At 47.7% G+C, this 19,980-nt stretch overlaps 1 protein-coding gene across 4 annotated transcripts in view; it reads left to right on the top strand.

The window, feature by feature from the left end:
* STUM (stum, mechanosensory transduction mediator homolog) overlaps positions 1 to 19,980 on the top strand; it is a 48,897-nt gene that overhangs the window by 24,007 nt on the left and 4,910 nt on the right. Inside the window, exons 2-4 of one of the 4 annotated variants that reach the window (XM_042789829.1) lie at positions 10,070 to 10,249; positions 15,919 to 15,927; positions 19,021 to 19,850. In XM_042789829.1, coding sequence (XP_042645763.1) covers positions 10,070 to 10,249; positions 15,919 to 15,927; positions 19,021 to 19,061 — 230 coding nt within the window. In that variant the 3' untranslated portion in view covers positions 19,062 to 19,850. Of the gene's footprint in view, positions 1 to 10,069; positions 10,250 to 15,918; positions 15,928 to 18,840; positions 19,851 to 19,980 lie in introns of all 4 variants that reach the window. The other 3 variants (XM_032989466.2, XM_042789831.1, XM_042789832.1) reach the window with 3 other exon arrangements.

Genomic DNA, 19,980 nt, shown 5'->3' with positions numbered 1-19,980 from the left:
TGGTGTGATTTTGGAGGCTGGCACACTTTATTACACTTCAATTTCAGCTGTCTTGATCTGCAGCAAAACCTCTAATTGCTCTGCATCCCCATCTAACTTTCCAATAGGACTAATTCTATCTGGTGTCTTGGTAGTTCCTAATTAACATGGTTCGTCTTCACAGTTAAGGACTCCAGGGTACTGCAGCAAGCTCAGATTCACTGCTCAGTGAATCTTAAAAGTAGTTAATCTATCCTTCCACAGGTAGAGCAAATGTGGTTAGGTAGCTTCAAAGGGCTAAATTCGTTGCAAGGCAGTGATGAGGAAGACGGATGGAGGCAGTGGAGCTGCAGACCTCACCTCGAACCGTGGCTGCTCGGCTGAACGCAGCCTGGCAGGGCAGGGGAGACAGACCCTTGCGCTGCCCTTAGCCTTCACCTTTCCTTCTGCTCAATTAGAGCCCCCTGAGACAGGCACTAATAGCACTTAATTAACCTCTGGGAGGGCAGAGACAGGGAAACAAGTGAGCATTTGATCTGGCTTCACCCAGTAAAACACTGAGTGTGGTTCAGAGCCCCTACACTAGTGTGGAAGTCAAGACTGGAGGGTCACACCAGCCTGCCTCCAGCTCTGTGCCTGACATGAGCGAGCTGTCCCTGGTACAGATAATTAAGAATAAACTTCAGTTCATCACTGTATAATTGGCAAGAGCCTTTGTGAAAGCTCTCAAAAATTCATAGCCTCATTATTTTTCCACTGTTTCACACCTCTGATTTCCAGGGGCCTTTAGGAACTGGAGGTATCAGCCAAAAAGCTTTCCTTAACAGGTAGTTTCATGGCCACTCTGAAACGAGGAGGGGCTTGCTCCAGACATTCTGCTCATGAAGCTTCCAGGTTTGTAAAGTTTGGATGAAAAGCCACATCCAAATTATTTCAATAACATAAAATAGAAGGGCTCTGGATGTACATCAAGAAAACAGAAAATTGATTTTTGGAGGTGCTTAAGAATTGTGAATTAAGATCATAGTCTTAAAAATAAGAGATATTTTAGTGGAAGGCTGTTTCTGTCCCCTTGGTTCCTGAGCTCCTGAAGAGGGTGAGCACAGAGCAGCCTGGGACTAGGAGAGCCATGGCAAAGCACCCAGCCTGGTGTTCCTGGCTAGCTGGTGGGAGGCGAGGGGACCGTGAGGTGGAAGAAGCACCTGGTTTAATAACAGACAGTACAAATACAGAAAGTTCTGCATGGCAGGAGACGGCAGAGAAAAACCAGCAAGTAGAGCTGTTTCAATGAAACAGAGCTTTTAAGTTGCTGATAAAATTTCAGAGCAGCAGGAATGCATCCACATAGGGCAAATGAGCTTACAGCAAAGCACCCTATGCTATAAACGGTGGTCATGCCTTTTGTTTGCCCTTAGGTTTGTTGTTATAATTGGAAGCCAATTACATTGTTTCTCTCAATGCCAGCATACTTAATAAGGATGCTAATTAATTCAAATTCTCTCCTCATTCCATTAGCAAAGAAAAAAGTAAGCATCAAGCAGAAGCAAGGCTGCAGTATCTTTTCATAGTGGCGCCACTGTCTAGCTGCAGAACAAGGGACATGTCCCTGGCTCTTTGTACCCTAACATGCAGGCAGCCTGTAGTATGCTTCATAGCAGATCTACCTTACAAACTGCAGAGTATTACTGAGGAACTCTATCAGCTTTAACCAAGCCAGTCTAGCTGTGGGCTAGAAGCAAGCCAGATTAGTCTGTGAGGAGCTCAAGCTGCTAGACTGCTCGCTGTGCCCAAAGAACGACTTCTTTACATCCAGCAAGGCATCTCTTTATACCACCACAGTCAGCAGGACAGATGTAGTGAATAACTATGGAGCAACTTGAAGAGCCAGAGAGTCTCGAGTGACCCAAGCAGGAGCCAGAACAGGTTGGGAAAGATGTCCATTGGAGAGGTACTAGTGTTAGAGCAGGAAGAAGCTGGGAGTAAGAGACAAATTGCTGTTGTGTTCAGAGAACTGACATGAGCGTCAGCTAAGATACCGTGCTAAGTGGCAAAGGATTTCTCCTTGTGGCATGTTATCTTGGAAGCATGGCAGAAGAGGACACTTCTGGTGTAGGCAGGCTTATCTTAAGCAATTAGTTTTCCGTGACAGTAGGTGGTAGGTGCACCCTTCCCATTTCCTATATCTAGTTTTCTGTGTAGCAATATTCCCCCTCCCTTTACTTCTGGGAAATTACAGGTTCTGTCAAGTGGTTCATACTATCATAAAGCATAATGCAAAATGTCGGTGGCAGTTCTGGGACCACATCTTTTAGACAAGAAGGGAAAAAATTAGTTTAGTTCAGGAGTCAGGCAGGTACAACTTGCAAAAATAACTCAGCAGCAGCAAGTCCTGGCTGAAGTCTGAGGTCTGCTACACCAGCATAGATTATGCAGCAGGGCCCTGCATCACCATTCAGCAGAAATGCTCCAATCTCAACTACTTCAAACACACCCTTAAATTTAAGCATCAAGTCAACAGAATTAAACCATAGGACTGGATTGGAAAACTTCACCCAAGGATTGTGGAATGTCTGGCAGTGGAACAAGCTGTACCGCAATCTCACTATTTATGGGTGGCTGCTTGTAAGTGTTCAAAACATTGCAGTGCTGCAGAGTAAAAATAATGCCGATGGCTCTGTGTATAATTAAAGCCTTAGTAAGTCACTTCACCTTCGTGCGGCCCCCTCCCCCCCCCACGTAATGTAAGATTTTGCTACATATTTTTAGCCTTAGAAGTCTGTGAAAGTTTGTTGTAGTCAAGTTTTGAAGTTTGTGTTAAAAAACTCTGTATTTTCAGAAGAGTAAACTTCTCTAAAGCATTAAATATGAGGAAAATCTCATTTTTGATGCAAAGGCAGTGTTATCTTACTTGCATGTGGGCTGTCTTCTGTAGATGCTACATAAACACTGTCAAGTCTTCTGACCACATGACACAAACCTACTAATAACAAACAGATGCAGAGCTCAGTGCTGGAGCTACAACAATGTACTGAAGCAGTTGTGGTCAGTCATGGGCATGTAATGCTTTAGGACATGCTGGACATATTTCATATACGTGGGGAAACCAACAAGCTAATCCTGTATACAGCCTGCCTTCTGCAGACTTGAGAGTTGGAACAAGAATTGCAAGCACCAGCTCTCAGTTGTCAAGCAACTGTGTATTTTTGTCCATAGTGAGGCCAAAAGGACCAGACAGAGCCAGAACTCACTTTGAATGTCCTTCCGATATGGAAGGGGGAAATAAAAACAACATACTAGCAGAAGCTAAACAAAGCATTTTTAATAGCAGGCCACGGAGGAAAATTCATGAGCTACTCTCCATGGCAACATCTAGGTTCTGTCACTTTTGCTGCCTCCACTCTCTCCTCCTTCCCTTTCTCTTCTCTCTCTTTCCGACCCTTCAGCTCCCACTGTTCTTACCCAGGTCCTGCCCGCACCACTGTGCCTGAGACCTGGCATTTGCAGGCACTCTGACACCAGGTGTCTGCACATCACTGATGTTCCCCCCCTTGCAGCAGTGCTAGTCACACCTGGCCTGTGCACATGAGATTCAGATTTTCAATTCCAAGAGGTGCTGCCTGGAACCAAGCAAGTCTTCTATTTTCTAAGCTGTCCACTGCTCCTGCTTTTCTTTGTCCTTGTATCATTAAAACCACCTATCCACCCTAGCCCCCCCATTGCCCTGTATTTGGCAGGGGTAGGTAGGCTTTATGGATACTGGGAAGAAGCAGCAGCTTGCCAATGGCTGTTTAATTAAACTTTAAAGGTGTTGATCTAAACTACCATTATTTCTAGAAGAAAACCAGGTAATTGCACTGAGTCTCGGCTTACTTCCATGGCTGAAATGAGCTACAAGGGGAAGGATGTAGGGGATGCCAGTGGCACTCAGGTTGCATGTTCTCTTGGGTGGGACACCTAAACCTTGCTGATGGTGCAGCACTGTGATGCTGCAGTCTTGCCTTCAAGAAGTCCAGCATCCACTAACAAGTAAAGAATTGCTACGTAAATGACAGCCTCTGTATGCTGGACTGAGCACTGGCCCCAACCCATAGCAACAGCACAGATTCTTCAGCATTCCCAAGCTGCTTGGTGCGAGAAGGCCACAGACACTTCAGCTGGATGCTCTGCTCCAGGAGCGTAGCTGCAGTTGTGTGCACCTATTTTCAGGGGGGGGCTGAATAGCAAGTGGGTTGGGTGTTTTGTGTCGCTTGCTTTCAATGCCTCGGAGGAAAACGGGTGGGAACCTGCCTCCTAACCAAGGAGCACATGTGGCCACAGAGCCAGGTCCAGGAACTTGAGAATGGTTACCTTCCTCATGAGGACATCCTCACACCTCTGCTTTTGCTGCAAACCAGAGAGATTGGCTGCATGCTCCCCTACCCACAATCACGGCTCTCTGAGGAGGCCATGGGAAGAAGAGACATGGTGGAGACCCTGACAATAGCCCTGCACTTGCAACCTGAAAGAGCCATGGTAGTTCACACACAATTAGATCAGTTACTTTTCTGGACCAGCCTTTTCTGTTCAGAGCACTGCAGTAAGCTTGGAAAGAAAGCACTCATCCCAGAGGGTTTAGATGATACACCTGTCGGCAGGTTCTCTCTGATATAGCTTAAGCCCTACTGAGTTCCAGCAAGGGGGAAACGGGATGCTGGTGAGGACGCACAGGCCAGAACACTTCCAGGGTTTTTTTTTACCTTGTGTCTGTTTCCTCAGGCAAAGATACCAACAATTCTCTGCTTCAGGAAACTTCAGCAGGCAGTCACCCTGAGTGTTAATGCTTTGCAATTTTGTTTTATTGTGTAGCTCAGCTCCACCCACACAGGCAGAGGGGAAAAGTTTTTGTCATTAGCAGATGCTGCTATAGCCCTTTCCTGGGCAAGTTTAAGTAGTTCTTTCCCTCATCATAATCCAAAGGACTGCAGTTTAACATACGGATTGATACCAAGGATGAAAGGCCTCCACAACCGAAACAGTCTTTAAAGTTCAAACTAGAGCATAAAAACAAATTCAGGAGACTTAGGACCCAAGGCTGTCTTAACAAATAGATATCACATTCACTGTAATACCAAGGAAACAAGTGCAATCTTTATTACCCTTCTCACACAGATTTTTTTAACTCACACAAGCAAGAACCAGCACATCTCAAGAATTTTCAGCCCATCCACAACATCTGCCTCATATACTTGCCATCACTGTTTAATGACAGTTAATAATCGTTTATACTTAGAAAATTCAAAGGCATATCAGATGTGTTGCTACACAGACAGCCCCCCTGACACAATACAACCTATACATTTACATCCCATCCCCACACAACACATACTTATTAACTACATCTCCCATCATATATCCAACAGCCTTCCATGCTCCCACAGACACCTCAAATTTCACTCTCCTCTCCATCTTTGCCTGTGCTTACCTGCAGCTGTAATCCAGCATCATGACATAGTCCCATTTTTCCTCTCTGGGAGCAGGGAAAGAAGCACTATCCCACCACCTTATTTATTCTCAGTGCTATGGGAGAACATCTTAAATAACCTCCAGGCTTGTAGGAAGAGGAAGGGGAGTTTCTCAGCCCCTCCCTGGCTCCAGGCGTTTGTAGGGTAGGGACGATGACCAGCAGCGGCAGCTTTACAAGATGCACCTGACTGCAGTAATTTGGGTTTCTGCTGTTTCTCCACCTGTAAGAGGGCAGCTCATCAGACGTGATTTCCTTGCAGCAGAGATGCTTTCTGTTGTGAAGTTTCAGATATCTGGTAGTCAGTGGGAAGCCCACTAACAAGTTATCTGTGTGCTCACATTACTTACAGTGTGGCCATTGGTGTCTCATCTGGCTCTGGTTGGTACCCTGGCTCCAACCAGGTTCCCACTTCTGATGTTTCTGGGAAGGTGCCATCAGAAGTTTGCTCAAAGCCAGGTCCTCCACATGAAACATGCCAAGCTCCATGTCTGGCTGAAGCTCCCGCAGAAGTGCCCAGGATAGGCTTTCTTGCAAAAATAGAAGAGAAAGACTTCTCTAATGCAGCTTAAGACACTCCGTAGCACAATCACTGCTGCACTCAGATAGCACAGAGGATGCTGTGCTGAGGACAGGCCATAGGCTTGACCTCCTATCTTCTTCCACCCCAGATATGTGACCCAAACAATAGTAAGCCAGGAGAGTTCTCTCCAGGGTGTGAGTTTTACCTCTAAGTGAAAAAACCCAAACTGTTCCTCTCTCATACTATTTTGGTGTGCTCTGTGAGGTTAGGAGCCAGCAGGTGTTGCTCTTGGGACGGCCATGGCTGCCAGGGTACCAGCATACACTGGAGAGGGGACTTCGTCCTGCATGATGGTGGACCTGAGAGAAGAGGAAAGGCAAAACCCCCTCCTTTTGTCTCTTCCTTTATAGTGTTGTCCTACAGATAACACATCCCCTTCATCTTCAAGGGGTTAAACTGTTGAAAACAAAAAGCCTTTGATATTTACTGGTGTAATCTAAAAATACCCCAGTTCAGCTGACAGCAAAGGCAAACACAGGCTCCCAGAGGTTTTCTTCCCTGTCGAAAATGGCATGTGGAGCCCTGGCTAGCTGACGCTGCCCCAAGTGAGACAAGATGAGCTGAAAGAGCAACCTCAGCCCCCCATCCCTTCTCAGCCTCGCTGCACATGGTGCCTTCCCCCTCCGCCCCAAAGCTGCTCCAGAAGGACAAAGCCCAGCTCCCCCCCATCCTGCTGCCCAGCCCTGGGCCCTTGCTGGCCCCGGGGCCGGGCGGGCTGTGTGGCTCAGCCGGGCGATTGCAGTGGCCCTGATGCCCCATGAGGCCGAATAAACAGACTCGTTACGTAGAGGAGGACATCATTTACCCATTGCCTCCCCTCTGTCCCCAAAGAGGCTGTGTTAATACACAATTTAGAATAATCCCATATTTTACTGTGTTTTGGGTATAAAAAATGCTTGATATTCTTCACTTATCTCATGCTACGCTGGCGTAACAGTGGGGGCTTTTAGTTTACATCTGCTTGCAAAGTTAGCAGTTTGTGTTTGCTGGTTACACTCACAGCCTGAGACCTTTTTGGGCAGCTGATTTATTTGGCCAACATCACCCCAGCTGCAGTTTGCATACCAAGTTTATGATTTCTAGGCTATAGGTATTGAGGTGTCTGAATGCTTCGTCAGGAAGGGAAATGGTTTGGTGCCTCAGCTCTGACAAATGCAGCTTGCTTGCCTTCTTCCTACTCCTCCTTCTCTCCACCTCTGCTTCCAGATGCAAGCACTTCCATATTCGGCAATGTGTAACTACAACAGATTCTTAGGGGGAAAACATCTACCTTGGCAAATGCATTCTTCTGCTTCACATTTTAAAGCATATGTGGACTAGATGAAAAATGCTGCCATCTTAACATCTGCTGGCATGTCTCAAGTCTTATATTTAAAAATGCCAACAACCTCCCAAAGATTGGTTAATCATAATTAATAAAGAATGTGCACTGGCACTGGAAAATTAATTGGCTCTCTGAAAGTGGCCTGAAGAGGGAATGAGAATCCAAGGTTTGCTGGATTTTAATCTTAGTTTCTGTATCAATTCCCTGTCCAGAGAGGGGCACTTAACTGCTTTGTTTGCTTTATTCCTTTCTCAATGGGACTAGACATTAGCTTAGTCACTGTGGTGTTTAGGGGATTAATTAGCTAATTCAGCATCTCACTTTAATGATGTAAAAATCTTAAAAGCTTCACTGGAAGGATTTGAAGCTGTAGTTTAAGAATTATTGCTCATTTATGACCTTTTTTGTAACACATCTTGGAAGAGTTAAAGGTAAGGCAAGAGGGGAAGATTCTCATTTTCATTTTAAAAAGAGACATGCATTTCCATTTGGCAGGATTTTGCATCCTAATGGGAAAACATGAACACTCAGTCTCTGATCTTGCCTCAATCCATATTTAATTTCAGAGAGTGCTGTGGTGTAACTTTGCAGACAGGTTTCAGTAAGCATAGGGGAATATTTGAGGCTTCCTTCTGCTACAGAGAAACTATAAAAGAAAGAAAAGGTAGGTGAAGCAGGTCAGAAATCTAATGTAATCCCACATGGAAGACACAAAAGACATGGATAGCAAAGCAAAAGACAGCCTTTCTTTTAACAAGCAACGGGGAAATTTATACAGCATCCTTTGGGATTAAAATTATTTCCCCTTTTCCTCCAGGCAGATCTTTTTGTTCTGGTGGATAAGGGGATGAAACCCTGCCTGTGAAAGCCGAACAGTCAGAGGACGGAGCCCCAGGAGGGGATTTCTCACACAGGAGAAGACACTGCCCCTTTCCCTGCCAGGGATGCTCTGCCGTAGGGCTGCCCCCCAACCGCCCCAGCCATGGTCACCCACCCCCCTCCGCCGCAGTGCCGCTCCGCGGCTGCTCCGCGCCCGGCTTCGGCAAAGGGAGCGGGTGGGAGTACTAAATCAGATTGAGCCAGTGGTAGGAAGACAAGCGGGGTTTTAGGAGCTGGTGGAGTGTTAGGAAGATGCTGGAGTTGAAGCCTGCAGAGGGTGGTGAGATTAAAAATAGGCTGTAGCCATCCTTCCCCAGCATTTTGGAATCTCAACTGCCTGTCATCCTTGTGACCCACTGAAGAAGAGGCAGCAGTGGAAGAGGTTATTTCTTCCTCCACCCTGGCAGTGCAGGACAAAAGGGTATTTTGCTCCTAACTAAATCCTTCTCCTCTCTCCGTCTGGTGAGGTCTGCTGGAAGGGTGTAAACTGAATGTTTTCCCCTGATCTTCAGTCAAGCCAAGGGACTCCCTCCATCCCCTGAGTTCAAGGCGGCACTTGTGTGCACTGAAGATGAGTTAATTCATTCACATCTTACAGGGTGTTTTCAGGCTTCCAGCCTTTGATAGGAAAAAGGGCAATTTTTGTCAGAACCACTGGACATCATGCTGCAGGAAGGCATTCATTAAAGAAAGCATTTCAGAGAACTACGTTAACTAGTACAATCACATTATACCTCTGTACCTACCTTAGCAATGCTGTACTTATATTAAAAAAACCCCAAAGACAATGATAAGAGTTGTTGAAATGCAAACTTAGATCAGGTGACTGAACATCCTGGCCAGCAGCTTGTACATTATAGGGGTCAGAAACATTTTCTTCTGCTCTTTGCCCATGCTGTGTATTTCTGCAGGTTGGTTGTAGGACAGACAAGGCTTCCCCGAGCTGTAGGTTTCAGCTAGCCATGGGCCCAGGACATCAGCTGCAAATAAATGATCAGGCTTGTCCAATGTGGTAAATTCAGGAAGAATCTTTGTAAAAGCTGCTGTGCTGTTTTTTTCCCTCCAGCTTTAACTTTTATACATCAACAAGATCCTTCATCTGAATTGTTTTAGGAAGTCTGAAGGGTGTTTGCAAGTTTTGTAAGTTGGTGTCAAGCAGAGCCAAGGGCTGCAACACCAGGTCACCTGGCTGCAGCACTGGTTTAGTTGCTTCTGCTTTGTTGAAACATGCTCTCAGGTAACAACTTGTGAGTGGGGAAAGCTTTGTGCAAAGATGCGGTGCCACATTAGCACGCCTTTTTTTGTGCATGCTCCTTCTAGAGCAGTATTTGTAAATAGTAACAGATTGCCAGACCCATACAACTTTCTAGAGCCAGTTCTGCTCTAACGCTGGGTTCAGTTTTCCCTTTTAGAGCTTCTGTGTCATAAAGGTTCTCCCCAGTGAAGAGCCACCAGGCAGAAAAAAGGTAGAGTGGTATTTCCACAGACACACAGCAGTCCAGTGTAAACTGCCTACAGTGCATAAGTGGTTACTGTGGGGTGGGGGAGAGGGAGCCAAAATGCGAAGTGCTTTTTCTGTCCCGGTTTTAAAGTATACATATTGGTGTAATTCAATGGGAGACAGAAGCGTGTTTGAATGAGAAGTGGCTGTGCCTCCATTTGTCCTTCTGTAAAATGTTTCCAGCTTTTCAGCACTGCAGTGGGAGCACAAGAAGTGGGATGCTATGAAAAGTGGGTCTAAGGGAAGGAATTTGGCATGAAGCCGTGGCTTTCACTGGGTGTTTTGTTGCTGCTCTCTCCCTAGGAACATTTGTATCTGCTTTCACTGTGCTGTGCGGAGCCCGGACCGACCTCCCCGACAGGCACATGTGTTGTGTCTTCTGGCTGAATATTGCTGCTGCTCTGATTCAGATCCTGACGGCGATCGTGATGGTTGGCTGGATTATGAGTATATTTTGGGGGATGGACATGGTCATTCTCGCAAGTAAGTACAGCGTACTCATCCCCTCAGACTTTCCCCTCCATGGCCCTGTTGCTGGGTCCCAGATAATGCCCCTGCAAGCCATCGGGCTGCACTGTAGGGTAGACAAGCCACAGGATGGGCTCTGCAAGTCCATGAGAAATGCAGTAGGCAGAAGAATTGTTGGAATGCAGTTGGGATGGGCCCTGCGACGCATCTGGACAAGCATCCCATCCCACCACATGGGTTAGGATCTTCCTTTCCCCTTTACAAAATTAAAAGTTCAGGAAGGGATGAAGCCCCCCAGCACTATGAACTTTTCTGTCTGGATCCCCTTCTGCCCTGGTCACATCCACGTGCATGACTGAACGAGAAAGCCCTTTCTCCCTCGCGACTCTGGGTGCATCTTGCCAGTTAGCAAGACCTTGCTGCGGGGTGGGTTCTGCTCCCATGGGGCACACAGGGCCAGCTGTTCTCAGAAAAGCTCTGGGGACTCTCCTGGACCATCCCCTTCCTCCCCAGAACACATTTATCCAAAGGCTTTTTCTCATGTTTCACACGAAGTTCTTAGGCTGACCAGGACTGTGTAGCTACTCCTAGAAGGATTTCCCCTATACCCTTTAAGAAGCCTCCTAAACATTAGTCTAGGGGAAGAAGAGAGGAATCCTTTTTTAAAGTGTACATAATTCAGGTCACCCAGTTAGTCTGTATTACCAATCTAGAATACAGGCTCTCTATCTGCTAAAGACTTTTATTGGTGTAAAAGTTGTATCATATCTGTATCATACCACCTGTATCATATCACAGAGAATTATGTGACAGGCTCACCTCACCACCAGAGCCAGAAGCAGCCTGCAGCTCAGGGTGCTGATTGTGTCTGCAAGACCCCTCTCCCTTTCTAAAGGCTGGCAGAGGCCAGTGGGCGTTGCCCCAAACCAAACTTGCCCCAAACCAAACAGGTCATCCTTCAGGCTGGCAGGGCAGGCAGTTCCCAAAGCAAGCACTTCTCCCAGAGAACGTCTCACCTGCAGCTTTTGCTTTTTGGTTTGAAGGGGCTCCACTTTGTCATTGCTGCTGCTGACATTTGTGGCTGCATGACAGATGAGGAGAGAGGATCTCAGGAAATTTCCAGGCACCTGCCTAAAGACGAGAGGAATGAAATTGAAAAAAAACAGCAGGAAAACAGTGCACATCAGCAACCACACCCAGGGGTTAAACCCTCTCACCAAACCACCTGCTGATTTCTGAGCCAGCTTCAATTTACAGGCTGAGTTAAGGTCAATCTCCACACAGAGCAAGAAATGAGTATTAAAAGCCTGAACTAAGCAAGGCAAAAGGCTTCCCTCAGGATGAAGGCAGCACTGCCCTTTGTTTTTTCCTTGCAAACCACCTTCCAAGTTTCCTCTCAGATGTACCCACAGAGCAGGGGTAGCCTAAGTTATTCCTGAGGATAAACTGTGAATTGGTGTACATCTGTGATGTGTCTTTAAAAACCTGCCCAATTTGTGTGTAATCCCATAATTACGTGTTCATAATCATATGCTCTTCTATTCCTCTGCTGGACAGCCTCCGTGCATGGGTCACTGTCTGGCAGGACCCAGTTCTGCAGTTGTGGGGAGAGGCAGGAAATTCTTTGTCCAGGCAAAGAGCTCCAGCTGAAAGAGTGACTTGCTTTTCTCCCTAGTCCTGTTCATGTATGTCCTCCGGATAGAGGGGCTGGGGCTCAGGAGGGTCTTACTCATTTCCCAGCTTGGTTGCTGGGGAAAACCATACAACTTTGAAGTATTGCCCCAAAGCTGTTCCCCACACCTGGCTGGACCACACCAGTTTGGGAAGCAGAGGGTGGGTGAGCAGCATGTGGTGGAAATGCTCAGGCCAAGAGGTCCCCAACCACAGCAACAGTATTTCATCCCGGCCCCACTGGTGGCATTAGAGAAGGGTAAGAGGAGTCAGTGTGTCTTATATTAACCAGCTATTTGACAAGTTGCAGCCCTTGGCAGTTTCTTGCTGTCTCATTAAACAGCTGGGTTTTAAGTTTACTTACCATGCAGAGAAAATAATGGCTAAATAAAGCAGCTCTTGGTTGATGGAGAATAAAAGAAAACACATTTTTCAATCAAAACAAAGAACAGAAGTGATCAACTGCTCCCAGCTGGATCAAACATTCCTGTCAGAGCCAAAATGGTTTGTTTTTTAAAGCTTTGTTTTCATGTTAAAAAAAAGAGAGAAAGTAATAACTTAAAAAGGAAACAATGTTTCAAATGCAATAAATAAGACTTTTCACTTGAAAACACTGCCAGGGAACAGATTGCTTTGGTTGGCTTTTGTTTGTGTGCAAACAAACTATTTGTAGAAACTGTACACTCTTGCAACTTGAATCTGCATGCAGGTGGGAAATGGTTAAAAAAAAATATGAAACTACTGCCCACCTCTAATCTTCCTCGCCTTGAAATGGCCGATTCCACGCATCCCTGCGAGGGTGCCATATGATTCTGGTGGGCTAGAGACAGGGTGCAGTGGGTGGTGTCCAAGCTGATGGGGGCTAGCAGTGAGAGAAAGGGTGGGAAGCAGCTGGGGTTTGGGGGCTCCACTTCGGCTTTCCCTGAGGGGTGAGTGCCTCACTCCCTGGATCAGGGCTGGCTTGCCCAGGTAGAGAGCTGGCTGGGAGTTAGGGAGGCTCGCTGCAGTTTTTCATCTTCTAGTGCTAATTCTCAGCCCTTATAAGGGGGAGCCTGCTCCCCCCGAGGGGAGAGATTTGGGGGTAATGTCATACTGTCTTTAATGAGGAGGAAAGGAGAAGAATTATAGGCCAATCAGGTATACTTCAATTCCTGGAAGAAGTAATCAAAGAAGTGACTTGCATGCATTTAGAAAATAAAAAGAAACAAAGTCAACCAGGGTTTGCCAAGAGCAATCTGTCAGACTGGCCTGATGCCCTGGGGCAGAGGGATTCATTTTGTGAGTGGCAGCGGTGGTCAGCCATCCCTCCTGACTTTCGAGTGCTGGTACCACCTCACACAGCGTTCCTACCAGCAAGCCAGGGAGCTGTGGCCTGGGTGAAAATGCACTTGGGAACTGTTCTCTAAATGCATTTTCCTCAACCGGAAAGATATAAGAAAAGGTGTGTTGAAAGGTCCTTCCTGAATCCATCTCTGTTCAGTATTTTAATTCCTGGCTTGATGATGGCCCGGAGAAGGGGCTTACCAGCCCCACACCACTGGTGGCTGCAGGGATGGCAGGCACAGTGAGGGCAGTGTCTGGAGTCAAGCAAATCAAAGAAAGTCTGAAAAAAATAAATGTTACTCAGTAGAGACAAGTCCAAGACACTAAGGACAGATTAATCAACTGCATAAATACATGCTAGGGAACAACTTGTTTTTCAGAGAAGGATGTGGTGGCTGCAGTGAGTCACAAGCTGCACAGGAGTACATTGCTGTGGAGGGAACAAACACCGCCCAGGCAGGTAGGAGCACAGCCTGTAGGACATTAACTGCTCCCCTCACCTTTCTCATCACACGTAAAGCTGTGTCAAGGCTTGTGGCCAGCTTTGGAGGCTGTGCTTCATGTGGACAACCTGGAGAGAGTCCAGAGGACTGTGAGACAGCAGGCAATGAGGAGGTTCAGTGGGCTAGCAAACGTGAGAGGGCAGCAGTTTAGCCTAAGACAGACTTAAATAACAGCAGGAAGTACCTGTGTGGAAATTAGGAGACGTTTTCCCTCCAGTAAGGTCAAAATGCTGAAGAGGTGGCATGGCAGGATCTGTCCCCTCCGTCACTGGAAGACCCCAAGAGCAGGTAGACCCACGTCTGTCAGGAGCAAGGTGGGACACGGGAAGAGACCGACTGACCTCAGAGGGTCCCACCCAGCCCTCATCGGCTGCAAGGTGCCCTTTAGCAGGATATATCCCAGAAGGAAGATGAATTGAATGCAGTTTTGCTGTCACACTTAATTACTTTTGGCAGCACCATGGCATGGGGCATTTTCTCTGCTAATTTAAATGATTTGCCAGCTGGCCCCATTAAACACTACAGATATCTTCTTTAAGCAGCCATATGGCTTTGGGAACCATCTTTCTCTTTACCTGCTGTCTGAAGGCAAAGGTAGATTAAAAGGAAGCACTTAATTCTTTTGCAAAAGAAAATAATCTGGACTCTCCCTTTGCCGCTGCAAATACCCAGCCACCCTTGGTGGCTGCCACACCATGCCCTCCTCGAACCCCTCATCACAGCTGCAGGGATGAGGCATGGAGATGAGGCAAAACAGCTAATTAGCTGGCCAAGGCCGACTGGAAAATGAGCCTCCTAAGGCTTTCTGGGCAAGTTTCCCTCTGTGAAAGGCACACCTTGTCCCCAGCCCACGCAGCACATGTCTTCATTAGCTACATCGTGCCGAATGAACGCAGAGGAATGGCCTTTCCAGGAACTCCGTAACTGCTCAGAGCTCGTTATAAAAGGTTTTGTGCCATTTTTTGACAGAAATACCACAGAAATCAATATAGCAATATCACACTGAGGTGGCATAGGGGACCAAAGTCAGGGACTGTTTGTCCAGGCATTGTTTCACTTCTAACGAACGCATCCGAGAAGTCAAGGCTGGTTTCTGAAGGAAGCCCTTGCTCAGCTTCTGGCCTCTGAGTTAATGACTTGCATGGCTGCGCTTATGAACAAGCAAAGGTGCCATCGCTTGGGGTTTTACAGGGTGGGGACTCCTGGTGCAGCCCCTGCTTCTGCAGTGGGCAGCTGACTCTCAGGGACTGACTGCCAGCTAGTAGTAAGAAATTACCTGTAATCATGCTGTCCACTTGTCGCTCCTTTGCTAATTACAGCACTCAGACCTTTCCAGAAGCAGCAGCAGATGAGGGACTTTGGAAAGCATCACTGAACCTCTGTACTCTGCAGGGCCCCTGCTAGGGCAGGTAACACAGCTGCCCTGGGAAGGAAAGGGAGCAGGAAGCGCTTGAGAGACTTGGAAGAGAACCACATCCTAAAACAGCTGGTAACCCTTCATGAAACGAAGGAAATTTTGAGGACAAATTGCCCGCTTAGATCTATTATGGCTTTTTAAAAATCTAAATAGAGGCATGTCCCAAGCTATGCCTGAGGAAAGTAGTTAAAATATCCTCTTGCAGTTTCCTACCAAATGCTGCAGTAGGGTAAGTTCTTAAAATATTCTAGGAATGTTAAATGCCACCAGGGTTTGCATCACCCGGCTGGGCTGAGGCACACCCTGGCTGTGAGTTATCTGTGGGCACAAGCAAACTCAGCAGCAAAACTGCCCCAAAAGCCATCAGGTGTGGTTTTCCCAGCTCTGGGACTGCGACCGATGTGCCGTGCGCTGTCTGCTACACCATGATGTCTTGCTTCCCACCTTCCTTCAGTATCGTTCAGAGGTGTTGGTCCATCCAGCCTGTCCAGCTCAGGGCCGGTGAGCTGGAAAGCAGATGGGGGTTCCCCCATCCTCTTTAAACAAGAGCCCCAAATGAAATGATCCACTTCAGGTACAAGGATTTTAAATAACATTTAGCCCTGGTGTGAATGTCTGATGGTAGAGCAGCTGTTCTCTGTTTACTTTGCAGCCCCAATTTATTCGTTCTTTTCTGGTTCTCCATGTGTTTCGGATATATTGTCTACAGTTACATTTCTCCCTCTCTCTTTCTTTCATGTTCCTTTGCCTCCTTTTGTTCACCATCAAAGTTTCACAAGGTAAGTTTGTTTCTGTTCTTCCTCCTCCTCCTCCTCCTCACACCCTGTGGCAGCTCCCCACAGAGAGCAGCGAGTTCTCGGCCGGGACAAGCCGTTTGGGATTCGCTTTGGCCAGTGCTGCCCGCTCCCAGCCCAGGTCCAGCCATGTGCCTGTACGTGCGTGTGTCCGCCTGTCTCTGTGTCTGTCCTGTGGCCACACAGCCCTGGGGACGTGTTCTCTGCCCAGCGTTGAAATGCTCCTCAGGCTGCCCCAAGGGCACCCTTGGAGCAGGGAAGGGACCCGTTTCAGCCTCGAGAGCACCCTGAGGCCACCCTCTGCATGAACCCAGTCTGGGTGGGACAGCCTGTGCACAGACTGGTTTCTTTTTGCCTGAATCTTACTTGCAATGGTTTACAGAAGAAGTGCAATTTCAAGCAAACTAGATTAAATCAGTGATTTTGTGTGCAGATACTCAGACCAACGTAATCTTGATCCCAGAGCTGACTGCTTTGCAGAACCGCACCTTAACTGTATTACACATGTACTAATGTAAAGCTGCTTCATACAGAATACCTATTCCTATGCAAGAAATGCAATAACTATTTTCATATAAACTATTGAATAAGTTAAGTCTGAAACATTGTAATAACATAGAATGGGTCATCTTTTGGCTTACTTTGGTCATGTAAAGAGAGATACAGGGTCAGCCACTGTAACTGGCTTCCAGCCAGCTTCAAAACTGATAGCAGGACCAAAAGGATTTCTACTATATTTTAATAAAAGGCATGGCGATGCAAGCAAGTTACTGTAAGCATAACCTACCTTGCTTACTTTAGCTAAGGATTTATGGCATGCCCCAACTCTGGTCCAAGTAGTTGGGTATTTTTTTTTTTAACTGTGTTCCCTAAACAAATTTAACCAGTGCTGTAGAGAAGACCATTTTACAGGTTTCCAATCAGCTCATCTTGCCTTCAGAGCTGACTCACACTTAGTACATAAATGCATAAGAAATCATCAGTTAATGCCTAGAAAAAGCTGTTTGAAAAAGGTGAGAGTCTTTCTGTTCAGCAGCACACCATGGGCAGCAAGGCAGGGCAGGGTAGTACATGCTGGTAAGTGTCATTTATCTCCTCTGTTCCTTGTGCCCATGTAGCAGCAGGAGATCCACACTGCCAAGGCTGGGGGCATGCGTGGGTTTTCCAGAGTACAGCAAAGTTAATTTGTGGGGGCCAATTCTTCGTTCAACGAGAAGTCCCTTAAAGATAGGGCTTATGGCACTTACTGCTATTTTGTGTTCAGCTTTTTTAAGGAACTTATAGAAGCCTGATGTAAGAGTTGGAGAGAAATAATAAAAATCATCACTGGAAAAGTGTTCAAAGAGTTAAACATTCTTCTGAGATGTGAAATTTCAGACTCATCTGAAATTCAAAATATAAAAGTGACAAGCTACTTATATTATCTAAACAAAGATAAGAAAACTCCAGAGTTTTAAAAGGTTTCTAGTTGAAAGATCTTCACTACTGCAGGCAGTTCAGGCAAAGACAGTTTGTTTGCCTCTAAAAAGGAGATCTTTTGCATTGATACTATTGTAATAGCAATCCCAGCTTCTCTTTAAAAGCAAGCAGGTAAAGCTTCTGGTGCAGTCATTACAACCACCTAGGAAAGTTAAAAAAAAAACATTATTTCTCTTGTTATCCAGTGTCAGCACAAGAGCTGCGGGTGCTCTCCTATTGCCCTTCCCTGTCCTACCCACCCTGGGGGAAGGAGCCCTCCCTTATGGGCTCTGCAGCCTCCCCTCAACCACTGCATACAGGATAGCAAATAAAGTGGGGCCCTGGTCCCCTGAGCAGCTGTGACGAGCAGCGGGACAAGCTGCTTTAGCCCTTACAGCATCTGCATAGCTGCAACACAGCAGGGCCCTGGTGTCTGCTGGGGTCCAGCATGAGCCAACACAGAGCTCCCCCGAGGGCCTTGCTGCCTCGGTCAGGAGGTGCATCAGACCCCATGGCCAGAGGAAGAGGAGAAAGGGTGGAGGAGGAGGGATCTGGGCAGTTTCCCAATGCAATTTCCTTTTGCTGCTGGAAAGCCCCGTTTTCTTCAGTCCTGCCAGACAGCTGCTGTGCCCCAACAAAAGCACCTGTAATTCTGCTGGGCTGGAGCAAAGCAAGTGCATAACAAGGCAGTGAGAATATCATTAGGGAGAGGGCCCACGGAGGCATCCCAGGGTCTGTGTTTGAACGCTGACACATTGGCCTGTGATTAAAGGTGTCCCCCCTTCTCCTCCAAAAGATGTTTGTTTGCCTCTGCAAACCACCACAGTGCAAAGTGGTTGCTGCTGGAGAGCTCTGTTAGCAAAAGCCAGCACAGAAACTAAAAGGTGAGTAAGATGAAACCAGCCTCCTCCTACCTGGCAGTTTTCTGGAAGGACGAAGTTCAGGCATAGATCACCAGCAGAGATGTGAGTGTATCGGACGCAGGAGCAGCAAGCTGCCAGGTCAGCGCTTGGGAACAGCAGAGTCCCTGGAGCAGTATATAAGGGCACACGTTTCCCCTACGCTGCAGGAAAACATGCTCCACAGAAGTTTCAGATTATTGGGCTGTATTGGAATTGCTGGCCACTGGTACCTACAAGTGCCTTTATAACCTCTCCAAGCAGACGTGCCTCTGCCCACGCCGGGGCCGGTAGCCACCGCAGCGGCAAGGCTGGCCACCGGCCACTGCGGCGCCGTGCCCGGCGAGGTAGTTGGTTGCACGGGGCAGGTGTTGGCTAAAGCAAGGCAGGGTGGCTTGCTGGCCTGAGCCTGCCCCGGGGCAGCCCCCCTATTTTCTCACATGGTTTGCCACTCCTGGTGAACCAGGCTCGCTTGAGCCTTGATGAGGGTCTTCATTAGGGATTCACACTAATCATGTTCCCTTCCCCTCCCTCCTCACAGGCTACAAGGAACAGGGGATCCCACAGCAGCTGTAGTGGCTGGGACAAGTATGGTCAGAGAAACACGGCGAGAGATTTCCTTGGGCAGCTGTGGGCCACGGACCTTTTCATTACCCTTTGTCTTTCTTCTTCCTTTTGTTTTGTTTCCTTCTGTTTGAACCCGGTTCATCTGCCTGTCCAGCGGAGCGGAGGTGCAGAGCAGCCGACGGAGACTTGCACTGATCCCATTGAGCAGCGGAGATGGGGCACACACGGCGTGGGTTAGGACTGGCCCTGGCCAGCACGTGGTGGGCGGCTGATGAGGAGGAGGAGGGTGCCGGGAGGAGGACACACCCCTGGCGAAGGTGGCACCTGGGCAGGCAGCTGAGCCGGGGGAGAGGGAGATGCTGCTTTCTCTCTCTTCCCAGGGGGAAGTAGTTGAAGACATTTTGCCTCCTTTTTACGCTCACCGTTAAAGGAAACTGGCTGTGAACATCAAACGCCGAGGAGCTATTAATAAATATATGTACAGTATGTAAAAGCAAACCAGTGGTACTTTTTCCCCACCCTGAGAGTCCATCCTTGACTGCTTCGCGGTAGCGGAGGGCTCAGCCCAGCCTGTTCTGCCATCTGTGTATATATGATGCTCAATGAAGCTCTGTCCTTGCAGATGTCTTGAGAAACATGCTTGCTGTAAATCGTATTGTACTGCTGAACTGACTGGGGCCGTCCCCTGCTTCCAACCTCTGGCACCATGCGAAGACCAGACCTCCCGCCGGCTCCTGGGGAGACTTTATCTAGCAAGGGACCGGTGCCCCACAGCGCCTGGCTTCTAGGGCGGTGGGTGCAGCCACGTGCTGCCAAAAGCTTCTAGCATAAAACAGTACTGGAGGAGCCCCCAAAATCCAGACTTTTCCTGCCCTCCCCCTGAAAAGGACTTGCTGGCAGCGTCTCCATGCTTTGAAAATGGATCCTCTTGCAGCGCAGCGTGTGCTCCTGGCTGAAGCAGTGTCCCCGCTCCACTTCTCCAGGGTAAGTGCCCAAAGCTTGGGGATCACGACTTGGTGCTAACCAGGTGCTTAGTAGTGGTCATGGTTGGAAGGCCCATGGCCAAATGGGGCAGGGCTGTGTTTTTGCGGTTTGAACACATGATGCACAAAAC

This window comes from Tyto alba, unplaced genomic scaffold, assembly GCF_018691265.1.
Source record: "Tyto alba isolate M040663 unplaced genomic scaffold, T.alba_DEE_v4.0 Super-Scaffold_16, whole genome shotgun sequence".
NCBI classification, from domain to species: domain Eukaryota; kingdom Metazoa; phylum Chordata; class Aves; order Strigiformes; family Tytonidae; genus Tyto; species Tyto alba.
The sequence above is the reverse complement of the archived record's forward strand: the minus strand, read 5'-3'. Positions and strand labels throughout refer to the sequence as shown.